General features: G+C 40.0%; 1 protein-coding gene across 7 annotated transcripts in view; it reads left to right on the top strand.

Moving 5' to 3' along the window:
* The window catches only part of LOC126483868 (longitudinals lacking protein, isoforms H/M/V-like), a 155,820-nt gene that overhangs the window by 7,111 nt on the left and 122,021 nt on the right, over nt 1-26,688 (top strand). For all 7 annotated transcript variants that reach the window (XM_050107151.1, XM_050107143.1, XM_050107098.1 and 4 more), the window contains one exon: nt 12,749-13,048. In XM_050107151.1, the coding sequence (XP_049963108.1) occupies nt 12,893-13,048 (156 nt within the window). In that variant the 5' untranslated portion in view covers nt 12,749-12,892. The remainder of the gene's footprint in view (nt 1-12,748; nt 13,049-26,688) is intronic.

The raw sequence follows: 26,688 nt of genomic DNA, 5'->3' as shown, positions 1-26,688 counted from the left end.
AGACAGCGCTACAGATCAGCCTAGTCGCCACAATCGCAAGGGACGCTATCTCACTATAACTTTCACAAAGATATGGGATCTGTTTAGGACAATGTTAAACATCACTTCTCTTTTTACGGGGAAACTAATCTTATATTAATATGTGGAAAAGTGAAAGTAATGCCTTTTGAAACTAATTTTAACCACTTGATCTTCAGAGGATACTTTAAATACATTTATCCAATTTTTATTTAAGTTTAATGTGGTTTTGTAATATTTGTACTTTAGTCCATAGTCTTTAATATTTTACTTTGTTATTGTATTGTCATTAATTTTTTTGGATGAGTATAATGTTTCCTGAAAGTGCACTAATAAAATTGGGGGGGGGGGGGGGGGTTGATACCAGCCAATGAGATATGTTGTTAAAATTTGGGGGGGAGGGGGGGTTGATATCAGCCAATGAGATTTGTTGTTTCACACATTTGCATTCAATATATTTGTGAGAAATTAATAGCAAAAAATGCCATTAGTCTAGGGGTGATTTGATGTCAAGTAATCTAGGGGGTCCACATCACTTCTTTTGTTGAAATTTGACGTGCAGGTTTGGTATTTGATCACAGTGGAGATTTATAAATTTTAATACTTTTTGAGTAGAGGTCTTTTAAGTGGAAGGAGTGTAGATTTTACTGCAACATTTTAAAAATTTTAACCATCTTCAAGGTGTTGTAATTCAATGAGTAATTGTGATAATGCAAAAGAACATGGCAATGTAGTTGAATGGTCTGCATTGTGCACATTATGTAAGCTTTGTCATTTCCCAAACTATTTCTTTGGCACACAAAAGTTGTCAGTAACATTTGTCTTGACAAAAATTCTCCCATGTTGAAAATAGCTTGATGTCTTATCGCATTTGGTTTAGAAACCTCTCCTTTTGTGATCTTATATCCTGTTAGATTATTTATAAATCCTGTATGTTTTGTCACTTTTCGGTTCATAGTTTTTGAGAGAGACAGGTGTGAGGATTATGCCAGAGTGAGTGATGTTTTGGGCCTTGGTATCTTGGAAGGGGTGCGTGATCTATTTGTGAGAGCATCTTTTTCTCTACATATATCAAATTTCCTCAGATGTGTTTTCCTTGGAGTATTCGTCTTCAGCTCACTCTTTTGTCGATGTTTGCTCACAAATAAATTTGCTTTTGAATAGGTTCTGCCTTGAGGGTGCACACTTTTTCCCTTCTTTTTACACAGACATATTTCGCTGAAGTCAAATTTTTTACCACATGCTGTGATTTTTGTGGTTCATGTGGCAACAAGACTGAAAATAACAAACCATTTGATGATGCTCTGTAACTTCAGCAAGACATGTCCAGGTAAAAAAATGTTTGCTCAGGGTGGAACTATCCAAAAGCAAATTTGTCCTGTGGAAATTTGTAACAAATTTATTGCTGTTTTGGCTTTGCTTTCATCTGATGAATATGTGCAGAGTAGAGGGTGCAATAAGTTAGAGTTCTCTTGGGGCTTGTCCTCTTAACAATCAGAGGGTTAAACACAATTTAAAAGACTACATCAAGTGCAAAGTTAATGAGACTCAAAGCTTAATAAGTAGCCAAGTGGCATCTGTTGGTTGGCTTTCATCCAGTTGAGTTATAGTGGTCTGCAGGTTCAACTAAAAACGAGTATATGAAACATTCTGATTATACTCAGCTGTTGGCAGACTAGAAAGGAAGAAAATACACACTTCTGTTCATGCCAAAAACTTCGTATTCTCACATTGGCACCAAGGAGTTTGTCTGCAAAAAAAATCAGGGTGGTATTTAAACTCTTGTTAAAATAACTACAAAGTTGAATTTGAAAATGGTGCAGTAGCAGCACTGAGGAAAAAACACGGCAAAGTTCTTTCTAATGGAATGAAGACTTGAGTGCTTGAATTTTAATGAAGAGGTCAGCAGGCTTTGCACTGGTATGTGGTAAACTAAAATGAGTGTTACTAGACAATTTGATATAATTGTTAATTGTTTATTGAAACAAACATGACCAGAAAATTGGGTTTTCCAAATTCTTGCCTGTAGCATCATTTAAAAGGACTACACACTTTTGATGGATTTGAGAGCTTCCAATGCTGAATCAAAAGCTAGCATGCTTCATCAATGTGAGATTTTAACAGGAAGAAATGTACTTAAATCACTTTACTGATTTGTACAAGGACACTGATTCTGAAGAAACTCTGGTGTACAAGCAGTGCAACTAAGCAAATCATGTATTGTCGCAAGTAAACGACTGCCAGTCAATTATTTTGTTATAAAGATAGCATCAAAAATCTTCTACCTGACTATTCACACCTTTGTTTCGAAAAATCTGAACACTGTGAAGCAAATCCTTGAGTCAGATGTGGTGTCCAATGTTTTTGGTGGGAAAAGTGGAGCTACTGCACATCTCATTGTTTATTTTGTTAAGACTGATTAAGACTGAGCAAAGGCAATGTAAAAGTTTTTGCATAATTAGTTACAGCCAGACATGATACAGTTGTTACTTTAAAGAATCCTATATTTTATCTATGCTCTAAAGTATTGATTTGCATGAGAAACTTAACTGGGCGATGTAAACCTTCAGTAGAAGAAACTAAAAGGAAGTTTGAAATTCTGCAGCAGTGCTATCAATAAATCACTTTTGTTACTTGTAGTTACTTTTTTCTTATACTTACTTTTTTTGTTAGAAGTCACTTTTACTATGTTCTGAGGTGAAAGCAGCTTTAGGCATGTCGCCTGGGAGGGCTGAGGTTGAAAGGGGATTTTTCTGTGTAAAAAGATGTCTTATAGAGAACTGCACATCACACTCAGAAAAAACTGCCAGTGTTATGACAGTAAAAAGTAAAATGAAATTGTATGACAATCCAGAAAAAGTACTTACGAAGAGCTGCTTTCTTTTGGTGCAGTGTGCATACAAAAAAAATACTGGCTCTACCTAGGAGGAGGAGGAGGAGGAGGAAGAAAAGCAAAAACAAAAATATGGAGAGGAAAAAAAAAGAACAGTTCAGGAGGAAGCCAAGCAACAAAAACTTGCTGTGGAGAAAAAGAAGATTTTGTCATGTAGAAAAATATTTAAACAAAAACGACAGCAAGAAGAGGAATAACTTATATCACCTAATAATCTGACCTCTGAGGCTAATCAAAGACTCACAGAAAAAAGGTTTTCAGGAATTGCTATTCCTCTTGGTGAAATAAAGATAAAATAAGTATGAAGCATGTTGCTTTTGACAGATGTTAGTGTAAAAGTTAAAGAAATTATTTCTTCTTATTTGTAAACAGTCAATTATGATCTTAATTGGGCATTTTAATATGAGATATTTCCCCTTTAAATCAGTAATATTGTTTTGAAATATGCATTTTCACATCTAAAAACTGTTGGCAACCCTGTTTGGAGAAAAAGATGCTGTTTCAAATAGTAGTTAATGCAATTGTGGATTAGGGCATTCCTTCTGTGATACAAGATTCAAAAATAACTCACCCTGAGAGCAAATTTGTTTTTGGGCAACTTCCTCTCTCTCTCTCTCTCTCTCTCTCTCTCTCTCTCTCTCTCTCTCAGCTCAAAATTGATAACAGTTTTATAAGCAAACTACCAAGCATTATGGACCATCTTAATCTCCTTTTGTTCTCACTTCAGGTGAGTCTTCTCATCCGGAGGTCTGAGTGACCTGCCTCGCCTACTTTCTAACGTTTCCCAAATTACCCCTTTTTCCGTAGTGAGGAAGAAAGTAGTAGTCTCAGAAGGTAGGACAGTTTTGTGTACTTCTGTATGTGTCTATAACACTGCTGGAATATAGCCTCCAGAAAGTAAGTACTGGCCATTCTGTCTCTTCGTAATTTCGCACTGATGTCAAAGCTGCCAGTGTCTTTGAATTTAACTGATTGTAATAGGTAATGGCTCCACATGCTGGAGCAGAGAACTAGTCACATTAGTGTCTTGCGATTCCTTTACAACTGCACTTAATCTTGCATTTGCCTTATCTAACAATGATTTCACATATTCGTCCCATTTTGTATCATTTCTTTGTACCACCCTGAAATATTTAAAAGTTACTTGCTGCATATTTTAGACACTAATATTGTAATATGTTAAAATTGATTTCTTTTTCTTTTGTAAATGTAATGTCTTGGATTTAAGCACATGTAAAGAGAGTTATGATTCTTTGCACTAAATGGAAATTTTGTCAAACTCTTTCTGCCTGTGAAGCTGTTGACGGGATGTTAAACCCTAATCTTCCTTCCTTTCCTTCTTTCTGCATGTCCAATGTCAATAATTTCCTGCTGTAATATTCATTGTAAACATGCCTTTATTCTTATGGCATGTGGATAGCTGTCATCCTGTAATAAATCTCATTGTAGTGGTGTAGGTGTTAAGCTACCAGTAGGAGAAAAATATTAAGTGCAATACGTTAATTCTGTCTGAAGAAGGCAAAGTAGTTTGTCACTTTGACAGCAGTCATTCTATATCCCCTCTTCCATTTAGTGACTACATGACCTTTTCTCATAGATTCTGTATAAAATTGATTTCATGACCATATTTTCCAAGTAAATGGATAATAGTTAGAGATCAGGATTATTATGCCAGCTGTATTAATTCTAAATGTAATGCCAAAAGTAACTTTGACATTGAAAATTGCTTTAACATCTTACATATTGTTCATCTGCCAAACCTCAGTTGCTAGTGATAATGTAGTAATCATTTTTTGCATTATGTCCATGAGCAACTGAATAAATGCAATTGAAGGAGGAAAGGTAACAACTCATTGAGTAGTTGAATTACTGAATCATCAGTAGGCACATAAAAAATGCTGAAATCATTTCTAGCTTTAGGACAAATTATTCTTTAGAACTGTAGAGTACACACACATCTGCACACCTATATTGTCACAGCTGACTACACTGTGCTGGAACTGCAGCTTGACTGGTGCTATACGCAGGAGGAGTTGGGAACTGTACACAGTGGTATGGCTGGGGGAATAAAATAATGGAAGAGGGCTAAAGGAGGTGGTGTGAATACAAGATGAAATGCAAAGCAAAGTTGTATGCACTAATGGCTGGTAGATCCGGAAGGGCAGGATCATCTGCCTAATTGGAAATGTTATTCCTGTCCGCCACACCCAGAGGCACCCACCCTATATGAAATATGAGAGCTGTGTGTGTTAGTGCATATGATGTAATGGTGTGTGTGTGTGTGTGTGTGTGTGTGTGTGTGTGTGTGTGTGTGTGTGTGTGTGAGAGAGAGAGAGAGAGAGAGAGAGAGAGAGAGAGAGAGAGAGAGAGATAGGGGGGGGGGGGAGACCCAGTGTTGGCTCATAGCCTACTCCTCTTGGAAGATCACCAAGGGCCTGCTAAGCTTAACATGCCCATCTGGTGGACATATCAACACCACCACCACCACCAGTGTTGGATGCCCTCACTTCATGAGACACTGCAGAAAGTTTCAGGATGTAGAAACAGAGTGGTGATCAGGAACTTAATGACACCACTCCTCTGTCCCTTCTGCTGTAAAGGCAAAGAGAAAATTGTCAATGGCATGTGGCATATCCATTAGGTCACCTATCCAAAGTATTGGCCATGTCCAACAATGCTTAACTTCAGTCATCTGACAGGAACCAATGTAGCCACCTTGGATGGCCATTGACATTGCAAGATAAACTGGGCTGGCTCAGGTCATAGGACAGAAATGACATTGGATGTAGGACAGGCTGGTGAAGATTAAGACCAGGAGGATTATGGGATCCAAAAATGTGTTACAGCGGCAGTTCCCATCTGGTTTTGGAGGGAAGGATCTAGATAGCATGGTTGTGAAGCAGTCATTGGAATTGAGCATGTTGTGCTCAGCAGTATGTACAATTACTGGACATTCAATTCCACTGTTGGCCGCAATTTTGTGGTAACCATTTATTTAGGCACAACAGCTAGTAAAAATTCCAGCAGATCTGTAGTATGCTATGACCACTCTCAAAGGTGGCCCTGCCTCATTTAGGACAGGGTAAGCATGGAAGTGGGCTGGAGTAGGATGTACTGGGTGTGTTTATTGGACAGGTCTTGCACCTGATTCTTCCACAGGGTTGCAATCTAGATGACAAAGGCTTGGGAGTGGGTGTGACATAAGAATGGTGTAGGGTATTGGGTGTAAGTAAGAACAACTACGGCAAAGGATATGGTCAAGTTGTTCCAGTCCAGGATGATATGAGGGGGGTAAGGGAGGACTCTTTGCAGCTGGTTCCTGGAGTTCATCAGAGGATTAGGGGCATATGTTGATACGGCACAGGAAATGTGTATGGATAGATTTGGGGGATAATGCTTGTCTGCGAAAAGCCTTAGTAATGTGTTCAATATATTAGGCAAGAAATTGCTAGTACTTAGATGTGATATCCGCAGGTGGTTAGACTATACAGGGGAGACTTATTTGTGTCAAATGTATGACCGCTATAAAATGCAGGTATTGTTGTTAGCTAATGAGCTTGATATGGACAGATATTTGGATATCACCATCAGAGAAATATAGGTCAGCATCCAGGAAAGTGGCACAAGGGCTTAGGGGGACCAAGTGAAGTGGGTGGGAGAGAAGGTGTTGCGACTCTAAAGGCATGGGGAATAGTTTCTTGGTCCATGGTCTAGATATGAATATTTCATTGGTGGATTAGAACCAGACAAGGGGGCTGGGGAATTTGGGTGGCTATGGTTGCCTCCAGATGGTCCATAACAAGTTGTCTTATGATGATGTTTTTTTTGTGCTCATGGCCATGCCATCGGTTTGTTTGTACTTCTTCTCTTCAAATGAGAAATGGTTAATGCGTAAGGATGTTGTGTGTCAGGTACACAAAGAATGAATTTGTTGGTTTGGAGTTGGTAGCATGCTGGGATGGGTAGTGTTAGATAGCAACAAGCACATGGGGATTGTTGATGTGTAAGCAGATGGTGTCACTAGTTAAGCCTAAGATTCCATTCATCGACCAAGGATTTCTCATTACCATATAAATGCAAATTACATTTTGTCACATACTTTTCACTTAATTTATTGGGACATATTGAACATTAATGCGTTTTTGCCGTGTTCAGCATGTGTTCCTGCTCATGTCCTGGAGAAGTCATTCTTCTGCCAAAACCACTGCTGGCGCTGTTAAAGTGACGTAAATTCGTGTGAAATGCGGTATTCTTCAGCAGGACTGGCATGATTAAATTGTAAATCAAAAGTCATTAACCTCTTTTCATAATTTTTCTTCTGTTATCATAACGTGTAGGCTTTCACAGCCGGCGTCTTCAGTAATTAAAACTTCGGGGCTAAGAGGCCGTTGTCCAATAGTAGAAATACTTCTCCCTGACGTTTCGTTGCCAGCTGCGGGCAACATCATCTGAGGTGAGTCTACGACTGGCTGCTAGGCCGTGGAGGTCCTGTTTATATAGAGCGCGTAGAGGGTGCCACCACTCGTCACATGTTGTCAACAGTAAAACTATCTCTGGCTGGCATCATTACTCTCGATCGAAAGTAATCGAGTGTCACATCTTTGGTACAAAGTCGATCGCCATATCTTATCTAACTTCAATCCTTTTTCTTTCCTGTTAAAATTATTGTGGTGTTTAAAAATCTCTACAGCCTCTCTATACATATGTGCATAATAATGCGATGTCTTAGCTAGCACGCTCGTCTCACTAAATTTTATTTCATGGTCACCCGTTTCAAAAACATGTTCTGCTACAGCCGATTTGTCCGTGTGTCCCAGTCGACAGTTCCTTTTATGTTCAGTTAGGCAAGTCTTGATACTTCTTTTTGTGGTTCCAATGTAAACCTTCCCACAACTACACGGAATCTTATACACACCAGGAGTAGCTAAAGGGTGTCTTGCATCTTTCGCCGATCTTAAGCATTCACTAATCTTCTTGGTGGGTCTGAAGATTGTTTCTACTCTGAACTTGGCCAGCACTTTCTCGATGCGGTCCGTAATATTGTGAATGAATGGAAGAAAAACTTTCCCCACCGATGGTGGTGGTTGTTGTTGCACGTTTTCGGACATTTTTCTTCTGGGATGGAGTGCTCGTACCCAACGTACCCATTTTTCTGGAAAGCGGTTCGCAAGTGGTTTAGTTCCTCTTGCAAATAAGCTGGCTCACAGATTTTATTAGCCCACCAATGTCTTGATAATACCTCTCTTCTGCCTGGGATGATGGTTTGAATCCTTATGAAGATAACGATCGGTATGCATATCTTTTCTGTAGACTTTGTGACCCAGAGTCCCATCTGCTCGTTTAATTACTGAGACGTCCAAAAAATTAATCTGTCCATTACTTTCTGTCTCCATAGTGAATTGTATTTTTGAACTGATGCTATTCAAATGCTTCAAAACACGGTTCAGTTCTTCTTCACCGTGATTCCATATGACAAAAGTGTCGTCCACATACCGATACCACTTCAAAGGCCTTTTTATGGCTGACTGCAGTGCTTGCTGTTCAAAAAATTCCATACAAATATTAGCAACGGCTGGACTTAGAGGGCTACCCATTGCCACTCCATTAATTTGTTCATAGAACTCATTATTGTACTGAAAATAATTCGTGCAAAGGCAATGTCTAAACAAAGCTACTTTATCAGTAGGAAATATGTCAGATATGCAAGCAAGAACTTCATTGACAGGAACCATGGTGAACAGAGACACCACATCAAAGCTGCCAAGAATATCACTGGGGCTGACAGTAATCTCCTTCAATTTTTCGATGAAGTGCATAGAGTTTTTAATATGATGATCAATTTTTCCAATAAACGTTTGTAACAAGGTGGCAAGATGTCTAGTCAGCTCTTGAGTAGGGGATCCAATAGCACTTACTATCGGTCTCAGTGGGACATTAGGTTTATGCACCTTAGGTAGCCCATATAATATTGGAGGATAAGCTTCCGTTTTGCAAAGATCTTTTTTATCCTCTGAAGGAATAGAAGACTTTTTTATTAATTGATTGGTAACTGTCAACACTTTCGTTGTAGGATCCTTTTTCAACTTTTTATAAGTGGTAAGATCCAAAAGGTCACTGATCTTCTTGTGGTAGTCTTCACTCTTTCATCACCACGGTAGCATTTCCCTTGTCAGCAGAAAGTACAATAATACTCTTGTCCGCATTAATCTCCCGTAATGCTTTCTTTTCTCCTTGAGACAGATTACTGCTAGGTGGCTTAGCTTTACGCAGTATCCTGGCTGTTTCCGTCCTAACTTCATCAGCAGTGTGTGATGGTAACAGCCAAATCCCCGCCTCTATATTAGCTACAATATCCTCCGTTGGAATCTTCAGTGGAGTAATTGCAAAATTTCCTCCTTTCGAGAGAACAGAAGTTTCTTCCCAGGATAATTCTTTTCCAGACAAATTTATAACCGTTCGAGAATTGTCTATAACCGGTGTTTCCTGTCTGCTCTTCTGTAGATTATCAAACTTCTTCTTCTTCTGCCTAGTAGAAGACAGTTCTGCACTATGTTCCATGGATCTAAATGTTAGCCCATCTACCTTATTCCAATCGCAAACCTGCATTGTATTGCTAATAAATAGATGGAGATTTAATAGTTGACTGTATGTTACCGCCAGTCCTCGAAGTGTTTGATGGATCCGTTCTCGTAGCATTGCCAGTTCCATGCGTGAATAGATACGGCTAGCTTGCGCTGAATGAAACAATCTTCTCACCTTCAAAAACTTCGGAACTGTACCGGTGTCACAACAACGTAGCAAGAAAGTGAGCGAACAAAGCTGCTGGGCCTTCTTCTTGCGTAGGCTCTCCAATCGTCGTACCATAACCAACATACCCTCCCCGTAGAGGCGTCTAATCATAGCGTGTAGGCTTTCATGGCCGGTGTCTTCAGTAATTAAAACTTCCAGGCTAAGAGGCCGTGGTCCAATAGTAGAAATACTTCTCCCTGACGTTTCGTTGCCAGCTGCGGGCAACATCATCTGAGGTGATCTACAACTGGCTGCTAGGCCGTGGAGGTCCTATTTATATAGAGCGCGTAGAGGGCGCCACCACTCGCCACGTGTTGTCAACAGTAAAACTATCTCTGGCTGGCGTCATTACTCTCAATCGAAGGTAATAGATTGTCACATCTTTGGTACAAAGTCGATCGCCATATCTTATCTAACTTCAATCCTTCTTCTTTCCTGTTAAAATTATTGTGGTGTTTAAAAATCTCTACAGCCTCTCTATACATACGTGCATAATAATGCGATGTGTTAGCTAGAACGCTCGTCTCACTAAATTTTATTTCATGGTCACCCGTTTCAAAAACATGTTCTGCTACAGCCGATTTGTCTGTGTGTCCCAGTCGACAGTTCCTTTTATGTTCAGTTAGGCAAGTGTTGATACTTCTTTTTGTGGTTCCAATGTAAACCTACTTTCTTCTGTTAGTTAGGTTTATTAAATTTAATTTTGAGGCACATATAAAATGAACGTATATGTGCATGAAGTTAACATATTATATACTTATATAACTTACGATCTTTCACGTAGAATAACATGACTGTTCTCGAACGAAATTTCAAAATGCAATAGGCAGAGATTTCCAACTCTTCCCTCATCTTCAGTATCCCACAAATATAGTAGGTCGGCTGTGGTTGTTACAGTTCTTGCTCCAGGGAATTAGCCGACTGCAGAGGGGCAGAGCACGTGACAACAACCAGAGCGTGCAAAGTTTAAAAGCTGGGCTTCCAGAAGGTTATAACTGCACACTGTCAGAATTGTGCAGCAATTTTCATGTAGGGTTGATTGCTGCCCTGATATCGTGCAAGTGTTCTTTTTTCACCTTAAAATACAAGTTCCAGTTGTTATTTCCTTGTCAGTATAGTACACATACCACACAGAACCTTACCACCATATCGTTACAACCTGAAAACACCATAAACCCATCCTGCCCGAAATATGTCTTAATTAAGGTGAAAAGCATCTGGAAAACTGTAGGTTTTGAGTTATTCAGTTGCACTTAAACATAACCGAAAAATCACTAATTCAGTGTGTGTCCATTGTTCTGGGAATGATTATTCAAAGTAAAAAAGGCAAGGAAACTTGATGTAAAATGTACACCTTAAGAACAATGAGTGGATATTTTGCTGTAGCAGAAATGAACAAGCACTTATAGGTCTTGAGGTATGCATTTCAGAGCTTGTGTTCACTGGGTTGCTCCCCCCTCCCACACCCACCCCCACCCCTCCTCCCCATTCAGGCCACAGGCCACCACCTTTCTGTAAAGGGTGTTCAAAAAGAAAGCCGGAGGCATAATTACAGAAACCAGTACCTTCATGTGAAGTATTGACCCTGACTGTTGAGACACTTGTCCCATGTGACACGGGGTGGTGTATGGCTGTCCCATAAAATTCCTGGGGCTGCTATGTTAACCAGTTCCGCACGTACAGCTGGACATCGGCATCCGAGGGGAATCGTTTGCCCCTCAGAGCCTTTTTAAGGCGACCAAAAATGGCATAATCACAGGGGGAAAGGTCCAGACTGCATGGAGGGTGGCAGAGAACCTGCCATTTGAATTTCTGAATGGTGCTACAACCATGTTGGCTGTATGAGGCTTTGCATTGTCGTGGAGCAGAAGGACCCCACAGGTGAGATTGCCTGCTCGTTTTGAATTGATCGCTTGGCGAAGGGTGGTCAAGGTTTGCGAGTAATGCTGGGCATTCACTGTTGTCCCGTGCTGCAGGAAGTGAATTAGAAGGGGGCCATCTTGGTTCTCTTAAAAAGGCTCCGAGGGGCAAATGATTCATGTGGACGACAACGTCCAGCTGTATCTGCAGAACTGGTTAACACTGCAGCCCTGGGAATTTTATGAGAGAGCCATTCACCGCCTTGTGTCACAGTGGGACAAGTGTCTCAACAGCTGGGGTCAATACTTCTGACATACAGGTACTGGTTTCTGTAATTATTCCTCCTGCTCATTTCTTTTTGAATGCCCCTTATAAGCTTGGGAAGTAGAGAGCTTTCAATAAGGTATTTATTTTAGAGTCCTTTTTTGGTTTGAAAGCTAGTTTCTGTCACATTCCTGTATATTGACCGTTCCTCCTGGGACATCCTGTACATTATACCTTAACTTTAATTGTACATTTTTATTCTGCAACTGTTCATGAGCTGCCTTTGCTGACCAATCAGTTCCCTTTATCCTTCTTTAGGCTATTTATTAGATGGCCAAATATTGCTTGGTAATTATATTTTTGTGAAATGTTGTCAGAATTTGTTTTAGCAGCTTACACTATCATTTTATTTTGCCATGGATAAATTTTTGAGTGTTTGGTAATATTTCTATTCTTTCTTGAATTGTGAAGGAGGTTATAGAATGTGATACAGTAATATTCTGTAACAAACAGTGGAATAAGCAGACATAACCACTCATTGTGTAGTGAAAGCGTTGAGAGATATAGACCCATAAACTGAAACATGGTAACTCAGTTTATGAACATTTATTTTTCCCCCCCTCCTCCCTCCAATTTTATGTATGTAGAAATGTTCACCTACATAGTCGAGGGCCATATACCTCCAGATGATTATTTTCCTCAGTATCGTTCAGGCTAGGATCCATAATGGCATGGTGGGTGATATTTAGTTAGTTTTTATTTTGTGTGTGTGTGTGTGTGTGTGTGTGTGTGTGTGTGTGTGTGTGAGAGAGAGAGAGAGAGAGAGAGAGAGAGAGAGAGAGAGAGAGAGAGCGATTTTAGTCATTAATATTTTGACTGCTACTAATTTTTTGAAAATTTCTTTCTTTACTTTTGCATGGATAGAAGAGCTTGAAGAAACTCATGAATATCCGAGAAAGACACTGAATCAGGAGGAAGGCCCAGTTGGATACAAATTGGCTGACTGCTCAGATTATTAGGTGGTGAAAGAATTTCAGATAAGGAGGCAACAAGAACTTTTAAAGTAAAATGAATACACATCAGAGAATGCTGCCACAGCAGTATTGTTTGAGGTGGAAGTACCACCACAACAATCTGCAAGTCATGTTCAGCCAACTGCTAGAGCGTGAAAGTTTTTGCGATGTGACCCTTGCATGTGAGGGCCGAACTTTGCGTGCTCACAAGGTTTGTATGAAGTTTCTAAAAGATTTCTGGCAAGACTATGAAGAGTTAGTTCTTGGTTTTGGCTGTAGCGTGTTGTGTGCAATTTTTTCTCATATACATTATTGTAGCTTATCTTTTTCAAACATATTAAATGTCACATACTCGGACACATTTATTTAATAGTGAGTAAATTTCTAGTGTTATTTTTTGAATATTGTTAGCTGTTGTAAAGTACCAGTAAGTTCCAGTTTGAATTTCTAAATTCAAAATGCAAAACTGAGGTAAATGTTTATTTTCTTCCTCTGTGCTTTATTTTACTTAATTTATTGTTTTGACTAGTAGAAATTAATGGGTGTCTTTTGGAATTTGTTTTGTATAATTAATCTGGTTTTTTACTTCTGTGATAATCTTGGCACTCTTGGTATTTTTCCCTGAAATGGATTATCAGCAGTGAATTTCTCTTATCATTGCATTAACTAAGAAGGCCTATTTTGCCATCCATAAAATATTAGGTTGGTGCACAAGTTTGTAGTGTTTTTGTTTTGCATGCTGGAATTCCAGTTGCTGTCGATTTATTTATCGATTGTCAATTTTTATTTGTAGTTCACTGTTGTTATTTGAGTGTACATATTGTCATTGGGAGATATTGATTGGAGTTGCAAATGCTAGAAAATGGAGTGCCAAGCGGTGAAATCTGAACCTTTCCGACATGTACTTCTGCTTGAGTTCAGTAGAGGGGTGACAGCAGTGGAGGCAGCCAGAAATATTTGCACCATGTACGGTGATAATGCCATTGGACAAAGCACAACAAGAAAAGTTTTTCTTTGTATTAAGGAGGATCGTTCCGATGTTACAGTCCGATCCATGAAGCATGGCAGTCCACGCATGTCGAGGCATGGACGGAGATTGCATAGGTGACGATTCAAAATGAGAGCTGTGGTATGTGCATGTGCGTTGCTTGAAGAAAGTGTATATCCTGCAAATCGTGTTTCTCGATTGCTTATGCAGAATTTATCACTTTTCACCACAGTCATCGATGACAACTTGCTATGATCACGTTTAATGTATAAATTAACTACGCCATTCACAGCAGAGTTCTCAGTACCCTACTGAAAGCTCTTTGGTTGATGGTGAATGTGTGACATAGGTGCGTAGAACAAGCCTAAACTCGACTGCCATCTTTCGTGACACAACTATAGTAACTGTCCACGTTCAGAAAGACATTCAGGAATTGATGAAGATTGTTTAAATGTCTCAATCCACAATGATCCACGTCAGTGTACTTGATAACTGGCAGATGTGATGAACTGTGCTCATTCCAAGGACATATGACATTTGTGTGCCATGGGGAAGGTTCAAAAATCAGGTGAATGGGTACCACTTGCTCTAAGCCAGAATCACAATCAGTGGGTGGCCATCTCTGCTTGCTCCTCATCAATTGGCTCACGAGCAACACTGACTTTCCCTATCATGGATTGTTACTGATGACAAGAAGTGATGTCTTTCTACTTACATAAGGAATAGAATGGAAAAGTTGAGCCCTAACAAAGCAGCAACTCCCTGTACAAAAATTTATGCACATCCACAAAAGATAATGTTACACATCTGGTGGAACAGCAATTGTGTACTCAGAATTGTTTCCCTGAGGTGCAACCATCATTGCTGTCATTTATTGTCAGCAGATGAGTTGCCTTGCAGACACAATCCAAGAACAATGACCAGGAAGACTGAGTGAAATGATGCTATTCCTTGATAATGCCTGCTCACATTCTGTTAAGACTGACATTTATTCATCTTATGGCATACATCGCTTATCTTGTAGACTTTATGTACAGTTTAATTACAAATTAACATTCAGACATTGACTATAATCACTAGCCTCATCTGTTGCAGCTAGGAAGTTGATGAAGGTTCTTCTCTTCTCTTGTAAGCTTGAGCTGGACATTCTTATACAAGGGTTGGAACATGAATAGTGGCAACTATTTATTTACAGCTCGCACAAAATAGATACATGTTTCAAAGTTTTACTGACCTTCAAAGCAGTCACCAGCATTGTGTATAACCCGTTGCCAGTGATGTGGAAGTCGTAGGATACTCTTAGCAGTGCCAGTTGTGTTGACAGTTCAGGCGGCACGGTCTATTGCCCAACAAATTTGTAGCAGTTCTGAAGCGAATGTTGTTAAGTGTTTAATTCACTTTAGAAATAGAGTTGAACTCATGAGGGCTTAAGTCAGGAGAGTGCAGTAGGTGGTGTAGCACTTAGCAGCCCTATCAGTCAAACAAATCAGTAACAGCTTGCACTGTACATGCTTGAGCATTGTTCTGCAAAATGATGGTCAGGTCCTGCAGAAAGTGTCATCACTTCTGTCTCTATGCTGTTCATTTTTGGAATACAACCTACGACCAGCTTAGAGACAGAAGTGATGAAACTTTCTGCAGGACCTGACCATCATTTTGCAGGACAATGCTCAAGAATGTACAGTGCAAGCTGTTACTGATTTGTTTGACTGATGGGGATGCTAAGTGCTACACCACCTACTGCACTCTCCTGAGTTAAGCCCTTGTGAGTTCAACTCGATTTCGAAAGTGAATTAAACACTTCGCAGTATTCGATTCACAACTGCTACAAATTTGTCAACACAACTGGCACTGCTAAGAGTATCCTACAACTTCCACATCACTGGCAACGGGTTATACACAATGCTGGTGACTACTTTGAAGGTCATTAAAACTTTGAAATGTGTGTCTATTTTGTACAAGCTGTAAATAAGTAGTTGCCACTATTAATGTTCCAACCTTCATACTATATGCCGGATTGTTTGTTTCTCAGCAATGCATTTGCAATGTGGAGTTGGTATTTTTCCCAATTTGTCGAGGGCATCAACAGTTCTTCTGTAGCGCGTATGCGGTTTAAAGTTGTCTACACTTCTCGTGATTGATTGAAGCCGGGTGACTTCTCATTTGTCAAGAAGCTTTGGCATTTTGATGGGCAGTGTTCTCACCAGTGCTGTTTCCAGAAATTGTGAATGTCGAAGTTGGAGGTCATCATCTCTTTAGCAGTGAGTAGTGGTGGTTTCCTTGATTTAAGTCTTCTTCACTCCCAGCTCAGCTGTATCATTATGTATGGGCAGAGGGTTATTAATTACCTTGTTGTATTCTCTGAGGAGAGCATTTTTTGTTGTATCTCTGATGGTGGTATATGGCTTAGGGTTTGCAAGTATATGGTAGAGGTGGATTATGTTGTGCCACTGATAAAGCTTACAGTGTGATTTAGTGCCACATCAGTTCTGCTTGTGTATGGGTTATAATCCATACTGGTGCACAGTGTTCTGCTACTGAGTAGACAAGGCCAGTTGCTGATGGATGGAGTGTATCTGCTGTGGAGCCCCCCAAGTAGTGCCACACAATTTCTTGTCCTCATTTTGCTTGAAGTCATTGTCAGGTGCTCCTTGCAAGAGTGTGTCCTGTCCAATGTAGCTCCTAGGTATTTGAGGTAGCCGTTACAGTTAAGGCGTTTCCCTTCGAGGATAGCATTAATCTCTCTTCTTGCTGAGTGGTTGCTAAAGTGGAGGCGCGATTCTTTGGCCTTGTTTGGGTTTAGCTGCGAAAGTAGTCTTTCAGTGACTTTAGGTGGGAGCACAGGACATCTTCAGTGGCCTCAAATGATTCATGTTGTACAGCTAGGGCCCAGTTGTTCATGTAGGCAAACTTCCTAGATCGACAGAAAACACCATACAGGAGCTGCATTATGAAGTGATTTCACACCTGTCCTATTTACCTGATCTTGCACCCCCACATTTTCACCTTATGTGCTCTCTGTCAAACAATCTTAAAGGAATTTCCTTTCTGGATAAAAATGTGCTCTGAGCATAGCTCAGCAAGTACATCATCTTGAACCCATGTGATTTCTACAGCTGTGGAATCGAAAAGTTAGCCCAGCATTGGCAGACTGTTGTAAATAGTGAAGAAGAATATATTATTGATTGCTAAAATCTGTTATACGTATCTATTGTGTTTATTAAGTTATGGTAAAAAGCTATGGGGTCAATCCATGTAAAAATCACCCCACATTGTGTCACCCACCATTGGAGATTTCATGAAACTTTGAGTAACTGCTTATGCTCATAACTTAAGAACATCTGTAAATTCTTTTTTGGCCTCAGAATAAAACTTTAATATTGAATTTTCTGTTCTGATAATTTGGCTCTGTGAGAATGTCCATGCACGGTGGCACTTATCTACAGAAATACTCGTAACCCAAGTCGTTTTGAACTTTGAAGCAAGAAGTGGTGGACATTGCTTTGCTAAATGAAGTATTTAAATTTTTAAAAACATAAACAAAGAACAGTAGCAGCTGGAATGCAAATGGGAGGGAAGAGCAGGAACAAAGATATTGACAGCACTTGTGACGAAAACATTACTTCTTGCACAACATGCTTTCTCTTACCTAATATTTGGAAGATTTTCTGTTAAAAAATTTTTATTGAGACTGAAAAATTGTTGGAATTCTCCTTCACAGTTGGGCATATCTCCAGGCCACACAACAGCAGACTGCATGGTCTGCTTAATCCAACAGACAAATATCCTATAGTACACATTAAAAAGATTTGATTCTAATTTAGACATTTAACTTTACATTCTCAGTCAGCACATTATTTCAAAAGTCATTCAAAGGGACATCGAATGTTCCTTTAATATACCGTTTCTTACTTACAGACAAATCACTTCACGAATATTTCTGTATTTTTTCGAAATCTGTTTTCTATTTTTATGCTTTGTTCATAAAGTATGACATTTAAGATATTTAAATATTGCTTGGTATTGTATTATTATTATTATTATTATTATTATTATTAAGAATACCCACTGATCAGCCAGAACATTATGACCATCTACTTAATAGCTGGTATGTCCACACCCATGGGCGTGGATAACTGGGGCGACACTTTGTGGCATGGAAGCAGTGAGGCCTAGGTAGGCTGCTTAAGGGAGTTGGCACCACATGTGCACATGCATGCGCCCCCCCCCCCCCCCCCCCCCGCCCCCTTACACACACACACACACACACACACACACACACACACACACACACACACACACACACACACACACACACACACACACGTCGCCGTAATTCATGTAAAGACCAGGGAGGGGGTGATGAGCTCTGATGCCACGTTCAATTACGTCCCAGATGTGTTCGATTGGATTCAGCTCTTTCGAGTTGGAGGTCAGCACATCAACTGGAACTTGCCATTGTGTTCCTTGAGCCACTCCATCACACTCCTGGCCTTTTGACATGGCACATTATCTTGTTGAAAACTGCCACTGTCGTCAGGAAACATGATCGTCGTGAAGGGGTTATGTGGTCTACAACCAGTGTACAATACTCCTTTACCATCATGGCGCCTTGCACGAGCTCCATTGGACCCATGGATGCCCACATGAATTTTTTCCCAGAGCCTAATGAAACTGTCGTCACCTTGTCTCCATCCCACAGTACAGGTTTCAAGGAGCTGTTCACTTGAAAATCGAAAGATTCCCACCATCCTGTCGGCATGATGAAGAAGGTATCTCATTTCATCAGGCCATGCAGTGCTCTGCCATTACATTAATGTCCAGTGCTGATGATCACGTGCTCTTTTCAGTCGTAGTTGCTGGTATCGTGGTGTTAACATTGGCATGTGCATAGGTCATTGACTGTTGAGGCCCATAATTAGTGTGTTCCGTGCACTGTGTGTTATGACACACTTAAACTCTGCCCAGCATTGAAGCCTGATGTTAGCTCTGCCACAGTTCGCCGCATGTTCTGTTTTACTAGTCTGCCCAGCCTACGACATTTGACATCTGTAAAGAGGGGTGACCACCAAGCCCCATGGTGTCTGGATGTGATAAATCCATTGTGTAATTTATATGGAGTTTATGTTTGCACTCTGCTCAAATGTCTGACCAAAACAGAAGTAAGTGAAGACAATATAAGAAAGCATGATGTCTAGCACAAAACTTCTTGATGGATTCCATGAGGAACATAGGAAACTGGCACAGAAGAGAAAGCTTTCTTCAGCAAAAAGATATTTTTTACGTCAATAATTAGGAAAGAAATAAGAGATTTTTTTTAAACTTTAACACACAGAACTCATCATTTTGAAGAAGTCAAATCTGGGGGAATCATACGACAAATATTGGAAATAATGTAACTCCTTTTATGGTAAGATTTGCTTCAGCTTTGTAACTGGAAAAACTTTGTCAGTTTAAGAGTATAATAAGAATCTCTTCACCTCTGTCTCATTTTTTAGTTATTCTTTATTCAGTTTTCTTTCATGATACATCACAGCAAACTCCCACGAAAGTGAAGACACAAATTGATTGCAGTAACTCAATACTAATTGTATATTCCACAGTCTGGTCTAAAACAGCATGCTTATGGAAAATTTGTTAAGTATAATGGTCGGTTAGTATTCCCAGTCATCAAGTGAGTATACTGAATGCATGAAGTTTTGCAAAATCTAATTAGTGGATAGTGACAACTCCGTCTTACTGTGAAATAAAGTGCTAGCAAAAAGATATTACAACACAAAATGATTGACGTTAGCATTCATAATCTTTTGCTACTGGCGCAGTTGTGGGTAATGCGTAATTTCACTATGTCTTTAAGGGGAGCACACCCTGCCTATCTAACCCATGTTAATTTAGGCAAATAGTTGACCCATTTCTGAAAAACTGTTTCATGCAGGACCTTAATATTTTGACTGTATGTTTCAGGATGCTAATAGTCAACTGTACTGAAATCTACTTTATCCATTTTATACTTTTTAAGAAATACTTTTTCATATTTATTAACAAAAAATATTTAAGTTTTTCTGTAGAAAATATTTTTTGTTAACTTCCTAATGGGGGAATATTAATGAATGTAGTACCAGAGATGGCTTTTTATGTTATGCAGAGTCTGAAAATTTCATTCATTTATCTACGATAGTTTCTAATGTAATGGGGCATATGTACTGAAAACTTTAGTTTGCGGGAAATTGACTTTAAAGAAAAAACTTTTGAAATTTGTTACTTACAGTTAATTAAAACTGTCCTGCTGCATATGATGGCCTTCTTTGGCCTCTGGCAGGTCTTTCAGCTTCTTTTTCACCTTCCTGGATGTTTGTCTTGCTTTCTTGGCCATATTAGATGCAGATCTGCCTGCATCGGCTATCCTCATTTATCGCAATGTTGCAGCCCAGTGATTATATTTTCACCAGAATTAATTCTCAGCTTTTTCAGTACCCAACACTTTCCAATATTACTACAATTGAATGTAATAACAGCATCATGAACTCCTAGTTTCATTGTATGCATGCCTACAAATACAGTTTTAGGAAGGTGGTTCCAAATTATGCTGTTGAAACATTAATTTGTGTTCTGTGTCTGCCCATGCAGACATTTCCTTAGGAGGTTAGGATGAGCAAAGTCTATGAAAATAGGTTTTATTGCTGTAATAACAGTAGCAGGAAGAGAATGCTGGTAAGAATAAGATTCTCCAGTTGCCTGAGCCCTATTGTATTTGCACCACAAATTTTCTCCTGATGGACACAATCCATGACATGGCTTATCATCAGTGGAGGACTTACGGAAGAATATGGCCCAAACATCTCGCTTCATCGCCTCCAGATTTTCTTTATTTCTCCTAATTGCCTGCCCATAGTATACCTGCAAGTTTTCTATTTCAGTTTTAGTTAACCGACCCTGTCTGGTCAACAATTTTCCATCTTCTAATTTTTTTCTTCTCATATCAACAGTTAGTTTTCTCAGCCTTGTTCCCAAATGTTTTTGAACGTGGCCTACACATTTATTTTGCTAATATGGCATGTCCATATGGCTTAGAGTTTACCACATTGTTGTATGCCTTACTGTCACCATCACCCAAATATTTGGTGTGCTGTATGCCTCTTGTTTCTACAGAGTGATGAAATATTTGTTGTACTCCATGAGCTTCCAAACCACCACCTGTTCCTCTAAAGTTAGCCACACAGTTGTGTTCTTCATGTTCATTGACTTTACAATATTTGCAACATTTAGACATTATCTCCACATCTAACACTTTATCGGTGCCTACACTCGTGGAAGTCACTACTCCATTCAGAGAAGTATGTCCTCTTTTCTGCCAACTTCCATCAAGTGCAACTGCAATATCTGAACATTCATCATTTTCTTCCACTGCTTCCCTATCAGCCAGTTTCTTGTTTTCCTCACTGACCTCACATACAGCTTTCTCTAATATTGCAGTCAGTTTTTCAAATTTATTTGGTGGTTGATGTAAGTTCATCACTGAACAAAATTTTCTCCTTGCAGCCGTGCGCTTGCCAATGGATCGTAAGGCATAAACTAATCTAGTATTAATTTCATTAGGGCCACTTGCATCTGGTTTTGAAGAACTCATAAATTAAATCACAGCTGAGCATTTAGTGCAAATGAAATCCAAGGCAATTGCTAGGCCTTTTCTCCCACTGGCATTCTCACAAATTTTTACACTCAGTGACTCACCACAGTGTCTACATTGTACAAATTTAGAAATTACATTTGATAATATTCTCAAATTTATAATAATGTTACTGCACCCCTTGTCACTTACAGTAAATTTGTTGCAACTCTCTTGAAATGGTGAGAGCTTCTTTGATGACGCACTTGTTGAAGAATTACAATTAGAAACATTTTTGTCAGGTGACATAACCTCTTGTAAAGAAAGCTTTATAAACTTGTTTCCTCTAAATTGTTGTTTCTTGAAAATGCCTTTACGTATCATCATCTTCAATAAACACAACAAAACACACGTAAAACAAGCACTGCATCTACATCTACATCTAAATTTATACTCCGCAAGCCACGCAGCGGTGTGTGGCGGAGGGCACTTTACGTGTCACTGTCATTACCTCTCTTTCCTGTTCCAGTCGCATATGGTTCGTGGGAAGAATGACTGCCGCAAAGCCTCCGTGCGTGCTCGAATCTCTCTAATTTTACATTTGTGATCTCCTCGGGAGGTATAAGTAGGGGGAAGCAGTATACGAGGGTTGTTTTTTAAGTAAGGGCCGTTCGCGTGTATAGTCCCGTAGTTCGCACGGACGCCGCAACAAGCCACTGCGCCACTTGCCGGCATCCTTCCCGTTCACACTGATGCAAGTTGCAGCTCTGTAGCTGATGTGTACGCATCGCTGTGCTACTTTATAATGTTTACGGTTATTGAATCGCCTGCCGCGTGTGAGATACGATCAGTGATACGTTTTTTGACCGCGAGAAGCCTATCAGCTGCAGAAACTCATTGTCAGTTAACAGAAGTTTATGGCTTGAATGCAATGAGCGAAGGTAAAGTGCGTCAATGGGTTAGAGAGTTTAAAATGGCCGTCAAAACGTCCATGATGAAGAACGCTCAGGCCGGCCCTCTGTGACCACTGATGATTTGGCGGCTGCAGTCAAAACAAAGATTCGTGAAGACAGAAGATTCACAATTTCCACTCTTTCTTTGGAATTTCCACAAGTTTCAAGATCGGTTTTGTGCAAAATTGTGTCTGAAAACCTAAACTTTAAGAAACTGTGTTCTCGGTGGGTACGCAGGCTCCTCACAGAGGACCACAAAGGGAAGAGATTTGCCACTTCATTGGACTTTTTGATTCGTTACGAGGAAGAAGGGGATGACATGTTGAGTCAAATTGTCACTGGAGATGAAACATGGGTATCCCATATCACTCCCAAAAGCAAGCGACAATCGATGGAATGGCGACACACAACCTCACCCGTCAAGGTCAAATCCAAACAGATGCTGTCAAAGCGCAAGATTATGGCAACTGTGTTCTGGGACCGGTGCGGTGTTTTGCTAGTGGACTTTATGCCAAGAGGAACGACAGTCAACTCAGATGTCTACTGTGCAACTCTAAAGAAGCTCCGCAGAGCAATTCAAAACAAAAGGCGCGGCATGCTGACAAAAGGAGTTTTGCTCCTGCACGATAACGCTAGGCCTCGCACCTCTCAAAAGACTCGGGATTTGATTGATTCTTTTGGCTGGGAATTTTTGGACCATGCACCATACAGCCCCGACCTTGCTCCTAGCGATTTTCACCTTTTCCGGTACCTGAAACACCATCTTGGCGGGCAGCACTTCAATGATGATGTGAAAGCGGCCGTGAACTCTTGGCTGTTGGAGCAGGCGGCCGAATTCTTTGAAGAGGGAATTAAAAACTTTGTTGTACGGTATGACAAGTGCTTAAATAAATGAGGCAGCTATGTAGAAAAGTAGGTAAAAGTGTGTAGAATCAGAAAATAAAAGTTTTTTTACAAAAGTATTTGTATCTTTTTTTTTTTTTTTTTGAAAATAAAAATGGCCCTTACTTAAAAAACAACCCTCGTATAGATACCTCATCCAGAAACGCACCCTCTAGAAACCTCGACAGCAAGCTACACTGTGATGCAGAGTGCCTCTCTTGCAGAGTCTGCCACTTGAGTTTGCTAAACATCTCCGTAACCCTATCACGTTTACCAAATAACCCTGTGACGAAACGCGCCGCTCTTCTTTGTATCTTCTCTATCTCCTCTGTCAACCCGACCTGGTACGGATCCCACACTGATGAGCAATACTCAGGTGTAGGCCGAACGAGTGTTTTGTAAGCCACCTCCTTTGTTGATGGACTACATTTTCTAAGGACTCTTCCAATGAATCTCAACCTGGCACCCACCTTACCAACAATTAATTTTATATGATCATTCCACTTCAAATCATTCCGTATGTATACTCCCAGATATTTTACAGAAGTAACTTCTACCAATGTTTGTTCTGCTATCATATAATCATACAGTAAAGGATCCTTCTTTCTATGTATTCGCAATACATTACATTTGTCTATGTTACAGGTCAGTTGCCACTCCCTGCACAAAGTGCCTATCCGCTGCAGATCTTCCTGCATTTCGCTGCAACTTTCTAAAGCTGCAACTTCTCTGTATGCTACAGCATCATCCACAAAAAGCTGTATGGAACTTCCGACACTATTTACTAGGTCATTTATATATATTGTGAGAAGCAATGGTCCGATAACACTCCCCTGTGGCAAGCCAGAGGTTACTTTAACGTCTGTAGTTGTCTCTCCATTGAGAACATGATGCTGTGTTCTGTTTGCTAAAAACTCTTCAATCCAGCCACACAGCTGGTCTGATATTCCATAGGCTCTTACTTTGTTTATCAGGTGACAGTGCGGAACTGTATCGAACACCTTCCAGAAGTCAAGGAAAATGGTGTCTGCCTGGGAGCCTGTATCTAATATTTTCTGGGTCTCATGAACAAATAAAGCGAGTTGGACCTCACATGATTGCTGTTTCTGGAATCCATGTTGATTCCTACAGTGTAGATTCTGGGTTTCCAGAAATGACATGATATGAAAGAATAAAACATGTCAGAGATATAGGCCTATAATTTTGCGCATCTGCTCAACGACCCTTCTTGAAAACTGGAACTACCTGTGCTCTTTTCCAATCATTTGGAACCTTCCGTTCCTCTAGATACTTGCCGTACATGGCTGTTAGAAGGGGGGGCAAGTTCTTTCACGTACTCTGTGTAGAATCGAATTGGTATCCCGTCAGGTCCAATGGACTTTCCTCTGTTGAGTGATTTCTGTTGCTTTTCTATTCCTTGGACACTTATTTCGATGTCAGCCATTTTTTCGTTTGTGCGAGGATTTAGAAAACGAACTGCAGTGCAGTCTTCGTCTGTGAAACAGCTTTGGAAAAAGTTGTTTAGTTTTTCAGCTTTATGCGTGTCATCCTCTGTTTCAATGCCATTATTATCCCAGAGTGTCTGGATATGCTGTTTCAATCCACTTACTGATTTAACGTAAGACCAGAACTTCCTAGGATTTTCTGTCAAGTCGGTACATAGAATTTTACTTTCAAATTCGCTGAACGCTTCACGCATAGCCCCCCCCCCCCCCTCCCCCCACGCAAACTTTGACATCGTTTAGCTTCTGTTTGTCTGAGAGGTTTTGGCTGCGTTTAAATTTGCAGTGAAGCTCTCTTTGCTTTCGCAGTAGTTTCCTAACTTTGTTGTTGAACCACTGTGGGTCTTTCTCGTCCCTCACAGTTTTACTCAGCATGTACCTGTCTAAAACGCATTTTACGATTGCCTTGAACTTTTCATAAACACTCAACATTGTCAGTGTCAGAACAGAAATTTTCACTTTGATCTGTTAGGTAGTCTGAAATCTGCCTCCTATTACTCTTGCTAAACAGATAAACCTTCCTCCCTTTTTTTATATTCCTATTTACTTCCATATTCAGGGATCCTGCAACGGCCTTATGATCACTGATTCCCTGTGCTGCACTACCAGAGTCAAAAAGTTCGGGTCTGTTTGTTATCAGTGGGTCCAAGATGTTATCTCCACGAGTCGGTTCTCTGTTTAATTGCTCGAGGTAATTTTCGGATAGTGCACTCGGTATAATGTCACTCGATGCTCTGTCCCTACCACCTCTCCTAAACATCTGAGTGTCCCAGTCTATATCTGGTAAATTGAAATCTCCACCTAAGACTATAACATGCTGAAGAAATTTATGTGAAATGTATTCCAGATTTTCTCTCAGTTGTTCTGCCACTAATGCTGCTGAGTCGGGAGGTCGGTAAAAATGTGCCAATTATTAACCTAGCTCGACTGTTGAGTTTAACCTCCACCCATAATAATTCACTGGAACTATGCAGCTTTACTGTACGATTAAATGATGATGGCGTCCTCTTGCGTAAAATATTCCGGAGGTAAAATAGTCCCCCCATTCGGATCTCCGAGCGGGGACTACTCAAGAGGATGTCGTTATCAGGAGAAAGAAAACTGGCATTCTACGGATTGGAGTGTGGAATGTCAGATCCCTTAATTGGGCAGGTTGGTTAGAAAATTTAAAAAAGGAAATGGATAGGTTAAAGTTAGATATAGTAAGAATTAGTGAAGTTCGGTGGCAGCAGGAACAAGATTTCTGGTCAGGTGAATACAGGGTTGTAAATAAAAAATCAAATACGGGTAATGCAGGAGTCGGTTTAATAATGAATAAAAAAATAGGAGTGCAGGTAAGCTACTACAAACAGCATAGTGAACGCATTATTGTGGCCAAGATAGACACGAAGCCCACGCCTACTACAGTAGCACAAGTTTATATGACAACTAGCTCTGCAGATGACGAAGTAATTGAAGAAATGTATGATGAAATAAAAGAAATTATTCAGGTAGTGAAGGGAGACGAAAATTTAAGTCATGGGTGACTGGAATTCAGTAGTAGGAAAAGGGAGAGAAGGAAACATAGTAGGTGAATATGGATTGGGGCTAAGAAATGAAAGAGGAAGCCCCCTGATAGAATTTTGCACAGAGCACAACTTAATCATAGCTAACACTTGGTTCAAAAATCATAAAAGAAGGTTGTATACACGGAAGAAGCCTGGAGATACTGACAGGTTTCAGATAGATTATATAATGGTAGGAACCAGGTTTTAAATTGTACGACATTTCCAGGGGCAGATGTGGACTCTGACCACAATCTATTGGTTATGACCTGTAGATTAAAACTGAAGAAACTGCAAAAAGGTGGGAATGTAAGGAGATGGGACCTGGATAAACTGAAAGAACCAGAGGTTGTACAGAGTTTCAGGGAGAGCATAA

This window comes from Schistocerca serialis, chromosome 1 (assembly GCF_023864345.2).
Source record: "Schistocerca serialis cubense isolate TAMUIC-IGC-003099 chromosome 1, iqSchSeri2.2, whole genome shotgun sequence".
Classification (NCBI taxonomy): Eukaryota; Metazoa; Arthropoda; class Insecta; order Orthoptera; family Acrididae; genus Schistocerca; species Schistocerca serialis.
This window is presented reverse-complemented; position numbering and strand designations above follow the sequence as displayed.